This window comes from Schistosoma haematobium, chromosome 2, assembly GCF_000699445.3.
Source record: "Schistosoma haematobium chromosome 2, whole genome shotgun sequence".
Lineage (NCBI taxonomy): Eukaryota > Metazoa > Platyhelminthes > Trematoda > Strigeidida > Schistosomatidae > Schistosoma > Schistosoma haematobium.
The window spans coordinates 37,568,172-37,586,948 of record NC_067197.1 but is presented as its reverse complement, the minus strand read 5'-3'; the positions used below and the strand labels follow the sequence as shown (position 1 = coordinate 37,586,948).

Below are 18,777 nucleotides of genomic sequence, written 5' to 3'. Positions count from 1 at the left end.
ACGGAACGAAAAGGTACAATCAGAAGAAATCTTTCAGGTAAAGGAGACACAACCACTTTTTAGAAAGAAAGTAAAAGAAGGTTACAGCAGGATCGCCACTGGCTTCTATTCTGAGCCATATCTGATAACGTCTCTAGCCACTGTGTAGCACCATCTCTCGGACCCCAACCAGGGAGTCGTGAAGGACCAACACAAGCCAGTCCTTTGCAGCTTTCTTTCATACCACGACACCATGTCATGCACTGACCACCTCTCCGCCTCTTCCAACCAGTCCCAGAGTCGGCAAATAATGCACGACGTGGAATTCTCTGGGACGACATTCGGAGAACATGTCCAAGCCACCGAAGTCGGTGTTTCAAGATGGTGACACCAATTGAGTTATCATCTCTGTGCCCGAACACACGATGCCGAACCTCTGCATTACTGACATGGTGTTGCCACTGAATGTCAGCAATCCTTCGGAGACAGCGATGATCGAACACAGAGAGTCGTCTAACGTCCTCAACTCGGAGAGGCCAGGTTTCACAAGCATAGAGCAAAACTGCTCTCACCGACGCGTTGTAGATCCGACCTTTTACAGCCAGACTAACATCACGAAGGCGCCAAAGGTGGCCCAGATTGGCATAAGCCGCTCTGGCTTTCACTATTCGTGCATTGATCTCATCACTCACACCCCCACCAGCACTTATGCAGCTACCCAGATACACGAACTTCTCAACTACGTCTATCTGCTCACCGTCCAGGGTGAGTACAGGATTAGAATCCTGCCAGTCTTGTAGAAGTACTTTGCACTTCGAAGGTGCAAAGCACATACCATACCTACGGACACTGATTGCCAACTGATTAAGTGCGGATTGCATGCCTTGGGCATTATCGCACAGTAAGACAATATCGTCCGCATACTCAAGGTCGAGAAGTCTTTCTCCAGGCAACAGATCCACACCACCATTACTTACATTCATCAGAGCTGTTTCCAGAATGTCATCGATGGCAAAGTTGAAGAGGAATGGTGAGATTGGGCAACCCTGCCTAACCCCACTGCTCGAATGGAACAATGGAGAGAGGTGGTTGTATGCCCTCACTCTGCCTGAGGTGTTTTTATATAGGGCTTTCAGGATGTTAATAAACTTCTCAGGCACACCCTTCTTCAATAGACAATCCCAGAGAACAGTCCTATCCAACGAATCGAAGGCAGCCCTGATGTCAAGAAACACTACGATTGTTGGCCTTTGAAAAGTATGGCGGTGTTCTAACATTTGGCGGAGGGTGAAGATATGATCGATACATCCTCGACCAGAACGAAACCCAGCCTGCTCCTCGCGAGTCAATCTTTCTCGGGTTTTGAACAACCTACGAAGAATGATGGAAGCCAATAGCTTAGACGCAATCGGAAGTAGACTTATCCCCGATAGTTGTTACAAGAACGACGTGAACCCTTTTTAAAGATAGGGACAACTATCGACTCATTCCATGACGTTGGTACACACTCTAGTTCCCAAACCTTTGTAAACAACGTCGTCAATTCCTTAGTCAAAAAGTCACCACCATCTATAAAAAGAGCCGGAGGTAAGTCATCTGGGCCAGGTGATTTGTAACGCTTTAAGAGTTGGAGTTCCTTGCGGACTTCCTCCTCATTAGGTGGATCAGTCGTCACCGGCCATGTAGGGCAGGACAGTCTGACCGATGTTGCCGGAGCAGCAGGCCAGTTGAACTGCCCTTCGAAAAATTCTGCCCATCGTCCAAGACGTCGATGGATGTTAGTGATTGGCATCCCATCATCCTCGCAGATTGTTTCACTCACACCAGACTTCTTGCTGCCAGTGGCTCGGATGAGCTGGAAGAGCTTCCGGTAGTTACCAGATGCAGCTGCTGCTTCCAGCTCATTAGCACGCATCGACCACCAGGCTTCTCGGTCCTTACGCAAGCTTTGCCCAATCTCCTTACGTAACATCCATCGTTTATGGTCAAACTCACGGTCACCCGGAGTAGACCGACGGGCTTCAATGAGTTGTAAGGAACCAGAAGAAACCCAGTGCTTAAAGGCGGGACGTTTCGCAAACCCACAACTGACTGTTCCCGCCATTTTCATGGCGTCATGCAATTGCAACCAATGCTCATCTATACTTTTCGGTGGAGTGGTAGCTAGCCTAGAGGCTAGCTCGGTTCGATACTTACTTGCAACAGAAGTTGCAACCAGCTTGCTAACATCAATCCGTTGATGGCGTTCACTTCGTTGTCCACTGAAAAGTAAGGTAAGATTGGCGCAGACCAAGGCATGGTCAGAGTCCAGATAGGTACTCCAAAAGGAGCGGCAGTCTTTTACACAACCACGCCAGCGGTAGCTGATCGCGATGTGATCAATCTGAGTCCAGGCTTGAGATGCAGAGGGAGGACGCCAGGTGGCACATCGGCGATGACTGTGCCGAAAGTTAGTGCTAGCCAGGAACAGGTTGTGGTCTGTGCAAAGTTGCAGTAGACGGTCCCCGTTATCTGACCTGCGACCAACGAGTCCCCATCGGCCACCTAAACGACTCTCTTCTGTGCCTAGACGCCCGACCTGAGCATTCAAGTCTCCGGCTAGTACTACAATATCTGTCGAACGCACTTTCTGGAGAAGAACTGATAACTGGTGGTAAAACTCATCCTTGATTGCATCCGGGCTGCAATCTGTCGGGGCATAGGCGGAGATGACGAAAAGACATCGTTTCTCACGCCGATTTCTTCTCACTTTGATGGAACTTTCTAATCTAACAGCACATAACCGACTGTTAATGGGGATCCAATCGACTAGTGCTGCCTCAGCTCTAGCGCTTAGTGCGACACCAACGCCAGCAAGACCAGACGAAGATGCCACAGGGTCCCCGGATAAGCGCACGTAAAACAAGCTTTTCGAAGCGACAGATGGAGATCGAATTTGTAGTACTTCGCCAGAGTCTTGAATACGGGTCTCGGATAGACAACACACGTCGATATTAAGACTTTCCAAAGACATAGCCAGCCCTATCTGTTGTCCGACCTGCATAAATGTGCGAACGTTGAAGGCAGCCAGTTTGAATGGTGCACGTGGTTTCAGAAAATCTGCTTCAGTCCTCGTATTCGGTGGTAACATACAATTTTCAAACCGGACAGTGACTCGAGAACGTATAGATACAGTCGGATTTCCGCCAAAGACGAGCCGCTGTATAAGTATAAAAGAGGGTGAGTAATGTGGAAAATAATAATAATAATGATAATAATAACAATAATGACAATAATACTAGTAATAATAATAACAGTATTAATAATGACAATAAATGTAATGATAATAATCTGAATCAATTGTTTGTTTTTCAAAGCAAGAAAGGTAATTTCCGTAGGCATAAAGAGTTCATCAATTTGTGTGTGGGCTGTGATACTGCCCGGGTGCCCAAACCGAAGCAGGTGGTTATCTTAGGGGCCACTCCCCGAGCCTTTGACCTAAAGGTCTAACCCACAAGGCAGTGGAGCATCGTAAGGAGATGCAGTCCCATGGTAGCCGGTGACCAACGATTGGTTCATACGCCATTCGTTCCCGCAGGATACTGGAGCCCATGTGCACCATTGATTTGGAATCCGGTTAAAGCGCCGGACATTCGCTTTTCGTCCTCTCATTTTCGTAGACAACACCCCCGCCACGAGAAGGCAATGAGTAGGATATATTTGTGCCAAGTTTTATGTTTTCTTTTCAGTTAGGCAGTGTAATGAAAAGTCGCTCAAGAGGAAGGACTGTTTCCACTCAGATGATTAGCCTGATTTGGACTAGAAAATTGTTGAAAACCACGAAGGGAAATATATAAGAAGGCAAAAAATGACTTGCGAAACTCAAGATTTACATGAAGGTAAATGCAAGTTGCTGGGATTTTACTAATGTAATGAATACTATACATGTGCACACGCTAGTAAATTTCCCTTTACTAAAAAAATAAAGACTTTTAAGTCATAGGGAAAGTTTTTAAATACTAACTTCCGAAGCGAAATCACAACGCCACAAGACCAGTAAGAAAATCACTTGACAGAACAGCATGGATATGTATTACTCATTTTTCAAGTCAAATCTTAGGCATTCATCTTTGAATTGAATTGTTTATGTGGAAGTTAACGATGCTAACTAGATGACCAAATCAAAATAAGTAGGCTAGGGTTCAGACCTAAGGGTTAATTTTATTCAAAGATTTTTACAATGAGTAACCGCTCCCATTTACGAATCTAGTTATAGTTGGACTTGATATCTATTTCGAATAAAAGAGAAGAACGTTTTTCGATAAGACAATACAGACAGAAGTAACCGAATAACATTTTAATATGTAAATGAAATAAATCTCAACTACGAGAGAACATAAGATTAAATCGACTACTATCACCATTGAATAGCTTACCGCGAGAGATATAACCAGCAATCGCGCCTATGATAAGTAGAAGACATGAATTACGTAGACAATTATCACTTTCAACCATAATATCTCGACATGTCTCCAAAAATAAGTCAACTGTTTCTCCTGTAAAAATTGAACGAAACATATTTACCGTGATATCCTTCAAAATATAAAGCAATGTAGTATGACAAAAACTTGAGAAAAAAGTTCGTGATACAGAGAATTAACAGTATTTTCAGTGTAGAATACATAAATAACTGACTGACATGCAAAAGCCTTCAGAACAAATACCTTTTACTCAACAAAAAGTTCAGTTTTTATCTAAAACTGACAGTGAATAACTGTTATGTTCCGACAAGAATAACGAATGGTAACTTTTGGGATATATTGATGAACCAATACTAAACGTATATTTCTATTGTATAATTATTAAGTAACTAAACTATGCATATTCATATTCCTCTTATTATAAGCTTTATTTTGATCCACAAACTATTATTATACGTTTTACCATTCTTGAGTTATACCTAGTATATTAATTACTACCTCCCTCCTTCACAGCCACATCTAGCTAATTCTTGTACAAATGTTGTTTCATATTTTATTGGTACGTTGTGGTCTGTTTGATTGATATATAAACTCAGTATGTTTGAAATATAAGGATTCATATTGGAGAGGCTGAGACTTGTGTTCTGGACTTAACTGGATGGGCTAGGCAGGAAGCAGGGCAAATTAGGACTCTAGGCGGCTCGCACGTGTTTTAAGCGTCCTTGGTCTGATCGATAATTCGCTGCCCCCTAATCGGCGGTCACAAGATATAACAATAACACTACCTAGTAAACGAATTACTAGTAGGTTCAGCCACTTAATAGCATCCCATCTGAACTTAACTGTATATTTACATCCCTATTTAACGAAATATTTACACCCATTAGTTTTCGTTAGACTTACTCATCCACTAGTAACATCGACACTGGTCCCTTTTAATGAACAAACTATTGATTTGGAGTACTCAAATAATCCACCACTTTTAAGAGGTTAGTATAAAGAGATAGTAGTTTGAATCAGGGTCTTATAACACCTGGGATTGACTTCACGAGTTACTATTTCAAAAGTAACAAGCACTACGCAAATACTCCGTTATACATAGTTGTACATACTGCGAGGCATGCGAGCGTAAGATAGAACTCATATATGTAGGCATATATTACTACTTTACTAAAAGAATGAAATCTAGGTTTTTTAATGTCAGGCAATTCGTTTATGCGACTGAATCCAGTTACTTATATTAATATCGGGAAGGAACCCTGATTGCTAATTCATGAAAAATGAGATGATACAATCACTGTGTCAATTATTGAAGAGTTAAACATACACACAAAAAGAAAAATCAGTCAAAATCTCACAAATATATAACAAACTTACTTTGAGATGCTATTTTTCCAGTAATAGCCTGAATTAGCATCAATGTTGAATGATCACGAAAATATTGAAATGACTTTCGGAATAAATTACACGGTAGTATAGATTTTGCGGGAATACAATGAACTAGTAAAAAATATAATGAAGCAAAAAATAAACGAGATTGAATTTAGTTGTTCTATTATGAGTGTATAACTCCAAAGTATAATGACAAAGCTACGTTAAGAAGCAATCCAATAAGATATTAAAAAGTGTTAGACTACATACAATCAGCAGGATAAAATCAACAGAATTTCAATTCCATTGCGTAATTATCAGTAGTAAGTCGGAATACTGTTAATGAGTCCGATAGTCACATTAATCAGCGGAATAAATTACGATATATTGTAATCAAACCGGTTCATCATTTGATAGCTAGACAAATAGATTGTGAACGAGGCATATCGACCACCATTATCTGCCAGAAATGGACCTGCATACACATGTAGTAATCAGTGAATAAACACCGCCATGTAAGTGAACCATCAATCCCACAAAATTTGTAAGGGCTTCTTCTAACTTCTAACTGTTCGCGTAATGGACAGTCAACTTAACATTATTATTGCCATAATAAACCAAAATGTGGACACTAAATACATAGTGACGTACTCTAAAGTGCCACTAATAGAGATGACAGTCAGAAATAATGTCCAAAAGTCATTCTTTAACTTACTCACATGTGAGTGATCAAAACAATGTACATCCCACAATAGCTTATAAGATCTGTCGATGTTCATTTTTGTGTCAAGTATTTTGTATTTAAGCACCTAATCTTACTACAAAACAACTTATACTACCAGTTAAATATCTTATTATTAAGTAACACTTCATTTAGGTGCTTACATTGATAATTCAGTCTCGTGGAGAGTTGTCACTCGGGTATATTGTATCATCATTGATTAACATACTATTCTTCATACTAATGATTTTAGAACAGTCATTATTCATCAAGAAATTGGGAGCACTTCCTTTAGAGCATTAAAAAGTACTTCTGATACGGATACAATTAACTTGTTGAACATCTCAGCAATAAAAGCGTCTGCCCCCTTGGTTATAAGGTTATCAAGCAAAAATTTCCAACATTTGGCATATACTGCAAACAGTGGTAAACAGTTGTTAAAAGCTGGTTTTGGAGCAATACATATTGAAATATGTATGAAGGATTTGTGGGAATTATTAGGATTGAACTCAGAATATTGAGGTCTCGTGACGAGATCTAAAACCTTAAAGTGACGAATCGGCATCCAACAGTGTACATATTTAACTTCAATCGATATGAGATATTACGCGACCAACTTTCAATGTCAATGGTGCGTAATCGCCACACAGTCTGTGATGTAAACCACAAAACAAAAATGTATATTGCATATACAAACAATGAAAACTGCTTGTTTTCATTTCAACCATTTGGATACCTCAAACAAAAAGCAAAACATATGGAACGTATAGTAGATATTGGATATGAAGCTTCAGTTATTCTATTTACTTACCAGAACTATGATCGTAATTGAGTGGCAACAAATAGATTAATTCTTGCAACTCAACAGAACTAAAATTAAAGTTCAAAAATTTGGCCAAAGCAGAACAAAAGCGATGAAAATTTTCAGATGAATGAACAAAAGTACAAATATCCTCAGGATCTGAATCAAGTACAGATAAAAATCAAAAACAAAACACTGAGGTTTCTAATCGTTAGACACGAAAAAACTGTAAAATACAAAAACTTTTTGACAGATTAATCGTTCATTTACAGTGAAATAGACGATCTTGTTACCCTAGCATTAAAATGATAATAAGTCAATCACTGTTTGAAATATTGAAGACATTTCAGAGTATCGGGCAGACATAAGAAAACTAACTAAAAATGGTGGGTTTATAAAGATTTTCAAAATTTCACAGGTAGCAGGGTTGTGAATGCTTATTGCAGAGGAGTCCCGTACTAAAACGAAACACTTGTCCAGTGCTTCTTGTTTTTCCGAGGTTTTTTTTAACTAAGATCAGTTTATGATGTTAACTATAAAATTTTTAGGTATCATTATCAAGGTTTGACTTGATAATTTCGGATAAATTGAGCATTGGGTAGATTGTTATAAATAAATTAATATATTTGTAATATCTCATTGGGATATTACAAGTATATTAATTTATTCATAAAAATTGTATTTGCATGGGAGTAAACATGCATTATTAATGGGTTTCTTGATAATTATTGTGAGACAATTTACTGGATACAACTGATTAGAATCCTTACAGTTATGATGAATAGCATGTAAACAGTAACAATGAGTTAGTTTTTGGAATTCCTTTAGGGGACCATTTGTTGTGCATCATTGAAAATAATTTAATGTAGAGACAGATTACATAAGTCTGGATGGTATGGTCATCTGTTCACGGCCATTCTCCAAATAAAACATGTGATACTGTTGTATTTCAAGTAATTTTCTAGGCGTTTAATTCATTAAAAACGAGAAAACAGGGCGTCAATTTTAAAACTAGCAATTAATTGTCATGAAATTGTTACACTCACACTTTCTCATAAATACAATGATGTGATAAGGAATTCTAAAGTGTCGACATGGGTATTTAAGGAACAAATAGGATAAATGAAATGAAAATACTGTAGTTAGGGGACCTTATCTATCAACTGTATTAAGTTAAATATAAAACATGGACAATTTTGAATTACCTAAAACATTTAAGTGACCAAGGATTGTTCTTAATCGCTTCTGTAGTTGTGATTCATCTGAAAATTAGTCAATTAGAAGGCAATATTAACTGACATTTATATTACAGATGTAATCAGCAATCAGAAATCAATAAAATTAGTTAGATAACGTAATATTGTAAAAGCTTATGCATTAATTTGCAGGTTACGTATACTGTGCCATGATTTACTGCATTACCTGTCTGACAAGCCGAAGTAGATTGAAATGGACTGAAATGTACTGAAATGATTGAGGTGGAGTATTGTTAATAATCATGAAATTATAACTATCCGATAATATCTCTTGAAAAATCCCAATAAAATTCGGCATTGGTTTTAACTGTTGATTCCTCAGTAAGAATCTCATCTGGGTCACAAAAGAGATGTTGAAATCTACTAGATAGACTCGAGAACATTAACTAAGGACCACTGTGTTAATTATCAATGAATTTATGGATTTCAGATTATTTTCGGTGATAATCAGTAAACAGATAATGGGGTAAACAACAGGAAGCCTAGCACAAGTGTGCATCAGTAAAAACAATGAACAGTTATTTTGGTTACTCTAACTAGAAAACTTGCACATTCTTAGATTGACAATCAGTGGGCAGAATATATAATCCAATAGTTGAGAATATAAGAATCATGTAAAAAAATACAAGAAATCAAGTAGGAATTTGATAGCATCTTTCGACCTAAGTGACACCATATTAGCACAACTCGGGAGAAAAAAATTATTTTATAACTAATTAATTCATTAGTTTAAATTACAATTTAATAACTACGGCAACTGAGAACCTCAAGCTGATTTTAAAATGGGTTTTGAGCGTCCACTGATGAAGTATAAAACCACATGTAGTAAACCTCCATTACTGCCACACGATCTTTATCATTTCAGTCACATAGGTTGGGTACTCATAAGAAAAACACATAGTTATGGGTTGAACTCTACTTAACGTCGGTATTAAGATAGTTTATGTTTTTCAGTCAAATCCAACAATCGCGGACTAAAAATTACGACATACATTTTTGCGTGGTCAACGATTTTCAAGATCGGTCATGTATATTGTGATTCAATGAAATGTAGGAAGCCTAAGATGTCAATTAAAAGACGAAAACAGAGTAATCTAACGAGCAAGAATGACGTTCCCCAAAAGTAGTAATTTTGAACATAATTCCGGTTGTAAAATGAAAATTATGGAGCCTAACAAGTGTCTGAAATTATTGTACGTTGAAAGCAAATTTTTATACATAAACTTACCTAGGAGACTGAATAGTTGACTCAAAAGAAAGTTTACTTGTTCTGTTAAAGAATCAAAACCAGCCTTTCTTATTAATTCATGACCGAAAAGATTGGTAAGTGATTTAGGAACTACAAGAGAGTTCACATTCTTTTCATGAATTGTGGTGAAATCACTTAATAACTTTTGGGCCAGAAGACTACTTTCTTTGAGAGAACTTTGGTTTGATATCGAATTTCTTAAAGATGACTGTGAAGCTAACATAAGCAGACCAGAAACTACAGTGTATCTAAGGTGCTGACTTTCTCCAATATTGATCAGTGAATGACATTCTAGTAGTAATACACCCAGCCAGTGTGTAAACGCAGCAGATAGTCGTACATTTCTGTCTACATCTAGCTCCAGCTGAGTGTGAATTACACTATCAACAGTTTTTGAGACCAAAGACGTTATGTGAGATTGAGTTGTTTTGAACCACTCGGAAGTAAAACGTTCGCACTCTTTTGTAGACTTTGCTAAAACGAAATAAAATATGCTTTTGTAGATAACGAACAATCAAAACACACCTCTAACAGAATGAGGAATTAACTCATTCATAATCAAACCATATCTTCATCACCAATCGGAAAACAACTATTAACAGTTATAAAGTTTAATGATAAAACTAAAGTACAAGATTAAGTGTTCTTCAAACTCTGAGATATCTGACTGTGTTGAAAGCTATACTACGATAGGACCAATCGATGGGCAAAGTTGTTGTCAACTAGCCATTTACAACTAATTTAAAGTGACACAACAGTGAATCAGCCCAGGTTGCCACAACACGTCAGGATGACGAAATGAACTTAACAAACTGGAACGAGGGGGAATCAAAATAATATAAATAATAGTTTATATATATATTGGTTGTTTAGATCTTATGATTGACGTTTAGGACCACAACTTAACAGTATCTTTAAGCATATGTGCCTTAATATTGCCGTTAAATCACAAGCATTTTAAGCCGAGGTGGATGACAACTAGCATCCCTGCTGACCACCATCCACTTATGCTTAAGATTACCAATGGTATTAAGACTAAATATATGGAGTATGGTTCAAAAGGTATGAGTTTCTGGAGTGAAATAACTCAAAACCTAACGGAAGATAAAGTATAGATGCATCTGTGTCAATGCTACTTTACACAGGGTTTTCTAACAATGGACACAGTTATCACGCGGATCCTAACCAGGCAGTGTACACTTATCGAGTGAGTTTAGACCAACAGTCAGGCTTTAACTTAGCCGCTCCTAGCTCTTCCTTAAGCTAATCTTGTGTAGGATAGCATTGTACATCGACCTAGGCATCGGTCCCATTTATGTAACACAAGTACAATCCACCATAGTCAATGAGGACTCACTAACTCATCAACAAGCTTGGCATTCCAAGTAGCAGTCTTCTTTTAAATTCTAGTTATTATTTATTATTACTTATTTATTTGAACACATATATTGGTACAGGAGTGCGTTGAATATATATGCGCCACACAAAACAACGAGAATTTAAGAAGAAAAAAAGTGAGGAACGTAAAAAAATAATAATAATAAAAATAAAAAACAATAACGAAGAGATTGGTGTAAGGTAGGGCGGCCTGCTTGAGCATCTGGGCTACCTGTTCCTGTCATCTAAATATTTCAACAAGTTATCTATTTTTGTTTGTTTTAATATATCATTATGTATATTAATCGCATAGCCCATCCTAGTGCATTTCTGAAAAGTTTACAACCTTTCGTTGTCAAAGTTACAAAAAGCTCAATAAGAGATAATGTGGTCGCTGGCAATATGCAGAGAAAAGAATATACATTATTCAGATGTTTATTTACTGGACTGCTAACATCTAACTGGCTATCACTCAATATTTATCGTCAGGATCGACCAAGAAGAAAGAAACGGAAACTTGTTGAAATACTTTGTGCTGAGAATTCTATATTGTACCGAAAATATAATATTGAATAAGGCTTATAATAATAATAATAATAATAGTAGGGGAACAGAAGAATACAATCAGAAGAAATCTTTCAGTTAAGGAAGATACAACCACTTTTTATGAAGAAAGTAAAAGAAGGTTACAGCAGGATCGCCACTGGCTTCTATTCTCAGCCATATCTGATAACGTCTCTAACCATTATTTCGCACCATCTCTCGGACCCCAACCAGGGAGTCGTGAAGGACCGACACAAGCCAGTCCTTTGCAGCTTTCTTTCTTGCCACGACACCATGTCATATACTGACCACCTCTCCGCTTTTTCCAACCAGTCCCAGAGTCAGCAAATAATGCACGACATGGAATTCTCTGGGACGACATTCGTAGAACATGTCCAAGCCACCGAAGTCGGTGTTTCAAGATGGTGACACCAACTGCATTATCGTCTCTGCGCCCGAACACACGGTGCCGAACCTCTGCATTACTAATATGGTGTTGCCACTGGATGTCAGCAATCCTTCGGAGACAGCGATGATCAAACACAGAAAGTCCCCAACTCGGAGAAGCCAGGTTTCACAAGCATAGAGCAAAACTGCTCTCATCGACGCGTTGTAAATCCGACCTTTTACAGCCAGACTAACATCACGAAGGCGACAAAGGTGGCCCAGATTGGCATAAGCCGCTCTGGCTTTCACGATACGTGAATCGATCTCATCACTCACACTCCCACCAGCACTTATGCAGCTACCCAGATACACGAACTTCTCGACTACTTCTATCTGCTCACCATCCAGAGTGAGTACAGGATTAGAATCCTGCCAGTCTTGTAGAAGTACTTTGCAGTTCGAAGGTGCAAAGCACATACCGTACCTACGGACAGTGATTGCCAACTGATTAAGTGCGGATCGCATGCCTTGGGCATTATCGCACAGTAAGACAATATCATCCGCATACTCAAGGTTGAGACGTCTTTCTCCAGGCAACAGATCCACACCGCCCTTGCTTACATCCATCAGAGCTGTTTCCAGAATGTCGTCGATGGCAAAGTTGAAGAGGAATGGTGAGATTGGGCAACCCTGCCTAACCCCTGCTAGAATAGAACAATGGAGAGAGGTGGTTGTATGCCCTCACTCTGCCCGAGGTGTTTGTATATAGGGCTTTTAGGTTGTTAATAAACTTCTCAGGCACACTCTTCCTAAATAGACAATCCCAGAGAACAAACCTATCCACAATTAATGAACTGAACTGTCTTAAATTCTAGACCGTTCATTTAGTTGTTTCACCAAATAAGAGTAATGATTCGAAAACAAAGGCGATAGAATGTTAGCAGTCTGCGAATTTACCATACATTATTCCGATAGCTAAACTGGGAAAAACAACTTGTACAATAATAAAGTTGAACAACGTTCCTTCATATTTCATAGCTGTTCACCAAATTTTAATATCCCTTCAATCACAAAACGTATGGTAACGGAAAAAGCGCTCTCTAAATTGAAACACGAACTTCACGTAAATTTCCAACTCAAATTGTTACGAAACAATGACGTATTTTGTTCACTAAAATCTAATACAGCATAAAGCAGTTTATCTGGTCATATTAAACACTAGACCTTTTAAGAATACGTATTCCGTTCAAGTTGTTACACCTCACTTAAACTCAGAAGGATAACCCAACAATCTGAGAAGCAAAGAATGAGAAATACAAATGGGATGAAACGTCCATTGTGAAAAATAAAATTCAAACAGGACAAGAAAAGGTCGAGAAACGAAATTTCCGTAATACTTAGCTCAGGATTTGAACAATCCAACTGCGCGAACATGATCGATTTGGGACCATATAACCCGTCCAAAATCCTAAACCACAGCTCGAACTAAAAGGTATGTACTTTCTCAGAAAATTTGAACAGCCAGTGATTTTGTAGATTGATGCTACTTAACTCTGACCTTATTCAAACCCTGGTGTCTATTTTATTACTTGCTGCTTTTAGTCTTAAAGTTATCCAGACGACACGACTGGAGCTGTAGAACTTTAAGGTAAAAGTATTTTCATTGAAATAGTCTGGTGATTTCGTTATGACAGAGAAGACGGTTCGCTGTATGAAAATAAGTAACGTTTGGGAAGTAGGTCTAATAAACAAGCGTTATACCTGTGTAGGGTTGTTTGGGTCAGGACCAAGCCCTAGGGAAAATGAGTCAAAAATTTCGGGAGAAACGTAGATTATTTGTAAATGATTTACTACTGGCCAGAGAAACTTGAAAAGTAGGTTCACATTGAGGCTAAGGAATTTGAAATCGAAACTTTGGAGAAAAATGCCCAGAGGATAACTCTATTTGATAAATAACCCAAGCAAACATTCATAAAAAGTCATTAGTATGATTTGAACAGTAAGAAAGAAGAGGACGTTGCTGAATTAAATCGAAGATTAAAAAACTGGAGTTTTGACAGAATCCTTGTGATTACTGTTACAACTTGTGAACCTGTGTGCCCAGTTTACTGTATAATGCAACGATACCACCAATCAGAGAGCAATGAACTATCGATCGAACCAGTGACGCATAAACCACATGCGGGCAGCCTAGAGCCCTGATTGGTCCTGCTTTCCGCCTAGCCCAGTCAGTTGAGTCCAGAACCCCAATCTCAGCCTCTCCAATATGAATCCTTATATTTCAAACATACTGAGTTTATATATCAATCAAACAGACCACAACGTACCAATAAAATATGAAACAACATTTGTACAAGAATTAGCCAGATGTGGCTGTGAAGGAGGGAGGTAGTAATTAATATACTAGGTATAACTCAAGAATGGTAAAACGTATAATAATAGTTTATGGGTCAAAATAAAGCTTATAATAAGAGGAATATGAATATGCATAGTTTAGTTACTTAATAATTATACAATAGAAATATACGTTTAGTATTGGTTCATCAATATATCCCAAAAGTTACCATTCGTTATTCTTATCGCGATATGACAATTACCTTAAAAAGTGGTCTACTATAATATATAAGAATGACTTTAAGGTATATCTGAGTATGTAAAGTAACGACGATAAGAAAGGATACAAGTTAGTCTGGACACACTAATATGCGACCGCCATGAAGATAAATAAGTTGATGTGTTATTTTACTAACCTGATTACTGTTGTTTAGCTGATGTTTCTTAATATTGCCTTCAAATATAACAAGATTTGGAGGTGGAAGACCAGTCTTTTAAAAGAGATCCTTACATACAGGTAGTGTTGAAAAATAGTTAATATATTTTAGGATACATCCAACAAAAAAACTCAGTTGCATATATCTATGAAACTTTATAACGACTTTTTATCCTCCTTACGATATACTCCTGAGTTTAAGGTATATGATATACATAAAATAGAATTTAGAACAGTGAAACATACTCTTTTGCACGTTACTAGAACCAGGTTCGTTTTGAAAAACAGAAATCAGTATGGAAGACCAAGCATTGAATGCAGCCTGAATGGATCAATTTATAATGGGTACTGTACATACCACTCTGATACTTGACCACACCTTATGATTGGCGGTTATAATTCTGTAGAATGATTGGGAAAATCCTGGTAAGAAGCTCTTTAACGAATTGGCGAGATGACCTTTGAGTAAATCATCAGCGTTATCATTCACCTCATGAAAAACATTTACAGGGAGGGCGATAAGCGACAAAGTACTAAGTGAATTGCAGCATACATTGCGATTCTTGGAATATTCGCTCAAATCTAATAAGAAGGAGCAGATGTGGCTGATGATCGGCAGACATTCTGGTGCAGTAACTGACATTACTTCACTACATAATTAAGGAAGCTAGAAACTTGCTTGTATCTTATAGACGAAAACAAGGTTTTTAGTGCTGAAGTAAAAGCCAGACAACATTCTTCAGACAACAATGACCATAATTTACAGTCAGGATTTTCAGTTGTGATCAGGTACAAAACAGTACTCATGTCGTCTAGGAATTCAACACAGGCTTTAGATCTATCAATGTTAGCAGAAATTTTGAACAGATGACTATATGTTCTATATATGGACTCGACTTCATCATTTTTTAATTTCCTGGAATTAATGTTTTGGTAAAGGTTTGCATACTTTTTCCTAAGCAATAAGGACCGGAGGGAATTATGTACCTGATCGAAAACTAGGTACACATTATTTTCTTTACAGTTATCTAAGACGAAACGCAAATATTTTATGGTGCTTTCCTGGTCACCTTCAGTCATAATTCACGACATTTAAGCAGTCACAATGTCAATGACCCTGAATGCAGAGAATTCAAACACCGGCTGTTAGATATAAGGAAAGCTCAGTCGACCTGTATTAATCATTGCAGTCTGTAGTTTCTTTTTGAAAATATCAACGGAAAGTGGCGATATCACGTGTTCTGGTAGAGAATGTCAGTAACTCATTCCTTTGTTGAGGGAAACAGAACTCCGGATGTAAACAGTTTGATCTAACCTTCTGAAGTTATTCAGAATATACCTTCAGATGGTCAATTCTAGATGAAGGGTAAAGATAAGACAGATGAATACAAAGTTCATCGTTCAATATATGTTAAGTCAGTATTAGATCACACCGTAACCTGTGGCAAGATAACTGTAGTAAGTTCAGGCCTTGCATTTCGCTTTCATGAGATGAAACAGATGGAGCTTTTACCTTTTTGTCTCCTCTGTGGAACTCTGGCGTATCCGCTTCATATTTGAATAAAGGATTCTCAGATAGAATCCCAGATTCTAATTGTGGCCCTATAAAAGCCAATTTAGTACGTTAAATATTTCTTTGTCCAAGTAATGAAATGACGCACGAATAGCCCATAGGATAATCACGTTTTTGGCAGTGGCAGCCTATCAGTCACCTGCAGCTCTGAGGTCATTGCTTAGTATGACTTATAAATCTTTATAGTCAATTACCTCAGGTAATACAGCTCCACATATTGTGTAGTGATATGAATCATCGTGGGTATTTATTTGCATTATCACGTTCTTGTTAGAGTTAACTTCTAACGATCACCTGCACATCCACTCAACCAGTGAATTTGGTTTATCCTGTGACAATTTTCTATCTGACATGTTTTGTATGGGTCTTCAAACCGGCAGATAGTAGATCAGATGATCTTACTACAGTTAGTGAGTGATTGCCATAAAGTAAAATTGAAGGAAACAGGACATCGTGGATTTTCTGACGTTAGAAATTGGTCTAGGGCTGACAATTCTGGTGAGGTTAAAGGTACTGAGTTCAAATGCCGCATGTGAGATTGTGAATACTCGCTGCTGAGTCTCCTATTAGAAAGGAACGACCGTCCAGTGCATTTGGGTTAAGATTGGTTCGTTCATAATTTCAATTGGATTATACTCTCCATTAGCCGGAATTGAGTGTTGGAAACTGCGCTTACAAAAAAACTAGCGCTCCAACTGTCCTGTCCTATGATTTGAGTAAAGATCTACTCTAACCACTAAAACTGCAGTTAGAATAATGGAAAGACGCCCTCTCACTGGATCACGTATAATACATCATACACAAAAAGAATTTTCAAAAGATCCTGTCATAACAGAACTAATTGCGAATGTTAATATTTTAATGAAGGCTGGTGCCAAAATACAAATAAACAATAGAGATAAGAGCGGGTCAACTTAACCACCAAGACCCAAGTCTCAGAGCAGATCACAGACGTGCAGACAGTCTGGACAGTCCTGTTGGTACTACTGGAAGTTTCGTGCCAAGTCAACTCTGTGCAGTCAACATTGTTCATAGCGTAATGAGGCTTCCAGGAATATAGAAAACGAATAACCGCTTCACAGGTCTAAACGGCCAAGGAGGGCTGCCCAAACGGTCGCTTGTTTTATATCAGAAGATATTCGTGTTTAAACTTTTCGGTAGATGCCGGTATCATCCTTCAGATAAATACTGAGCTAAGCCGACAAATTTCCCCGGTTACACTAAAAAATACCAACAAAAATAGGAGCGCGATGTCTGAGCAGAAAGCTTTGACACTAGAGTTCAAGTTTACGAGCCGATTCACCTGCGTGTACACTATAGCAAAGAAAGTCGTATTACTTGTCTTAATTTGATACAAACTCCCTCAGTAACAGCTGGGAAATTCCATGATATACTCGCAAAATTTACAAACCTAACCAAACCGAACCCTCAGACTTTAAAAAGTAAATTAAAGGTAAGTCATACGATCTGAACTGAAGCTGCACCTGTGTTTACTAGACCCAGGAGAATATCAATATATAAACTTAAAATAGCTCGAGTCTAATTTGACCACACAATACGGCTGTGTATTATTTGTCTCTCTGACAGCCAATGGGCATTCGCTCTAAACATGGTCCGAAAAATGAAGGCGACTGGCGTAGTACTAGCCATCACACAATCAATGTAGCTTAAGATCGAATACATAAGACGGTGTCTGGTCAGTACGTTAAGTTTATTTAAAGGATATCTAAAGGTAGACAATCGGGCGGCAAATGCATTATTTCGGATGGAAATGAAAATAATACAACAATCTACAGTAAGTTTCGAGACGATTATAAACGGTATCAAGAATTGCAAAAACCATTTGCAGCGAAGAACCATCACCTACTGAAGGCAGTTTCATGTACTGGGACGCAACGAAGGCAATGCCTTGACCCTGAAAACTATGCACAAAGGCTACTACCAAACTAATCAATGCCAGATTCGTATAGCCAAATTTACAAAATAGTGTACACAATTCGGTTAAAGAGTGTTTGGTATGCCCGAAATCAAAGGTTAACCGTCACACAAATTTTTCTATCGGAGTTTTCTGAAAATCAGATGCACAGTTTGCCTGCGTTAATACAGAATTGGTAGGTTCTTTACTACGTTCTAATGGCTTGTATTATCTACTGACATGCATAGATAGATTCACAACGTTTCCCACAGCCAAATCGATAACCGAATTCACAGCCGAAACAATGTTCCGAGAAAATCGAAATATTTCATCGTACAAAACAGGGAAACACCGACTCGGTAAGTATTGATAGA

The 18,777-nt window shown here is 38.1% G+C and overlaps 1 protein-coding gene across 2 annotated transcripts in view; it reads right to left on the bottom strand.

Moving 5' to 3' along the window:
* MS3_00010825 (uncharacterized protein) overlaps positions 1–16,049 on the bottom strand; it is a 44,305-nt gene extending 28,256 nt beyond the window's left edge. Inside the window, exons 1-9 of one of the 2 annotated variants that reach the window (XM_051219221.1) lie at positions 15,986–16,049; positions 15,865–15,943; positions 15,274–15,831; positions 15,162–15,237; positions 9,818–10,312; positions 8,539–8,595; positions 7,343–7,492; positions 5,817–5,939; positions 4,395–4,514 (exon numbers count right to left, since the gene is read on the bottom strand). In XM_051219221.1, the coding sequence (XP_051068308.1) occupies positions 4,395–4,514; positions 5,817–5,939; positions 7,343–7,492; positions 8,539–8,595; positions 9,818–10,312; positions 15,162–15,237; positions 15,274–15,558 (1,306 nt within the window). In that variant the 5' untranslated portion in view covers positions 15,559–15,831; positions 15,865–15,943; positions 15,986–16,049. Of the gene's footprint in view, positions 1–4,394; positions 4,515–5,816; positions 5,940–7,342; positions 7,493–8,538; positions 8,596–9,817; positions 10,313–15,161; positions 15,238–15,273; positions 15,832–15,864 lie in introns of both variants that reach the window. The other variant, XM_051219220.1, reaches the window with a different exon arrangement.
* Positions 16,050–18,777: the final 2,728 nt, after the last annotated feature.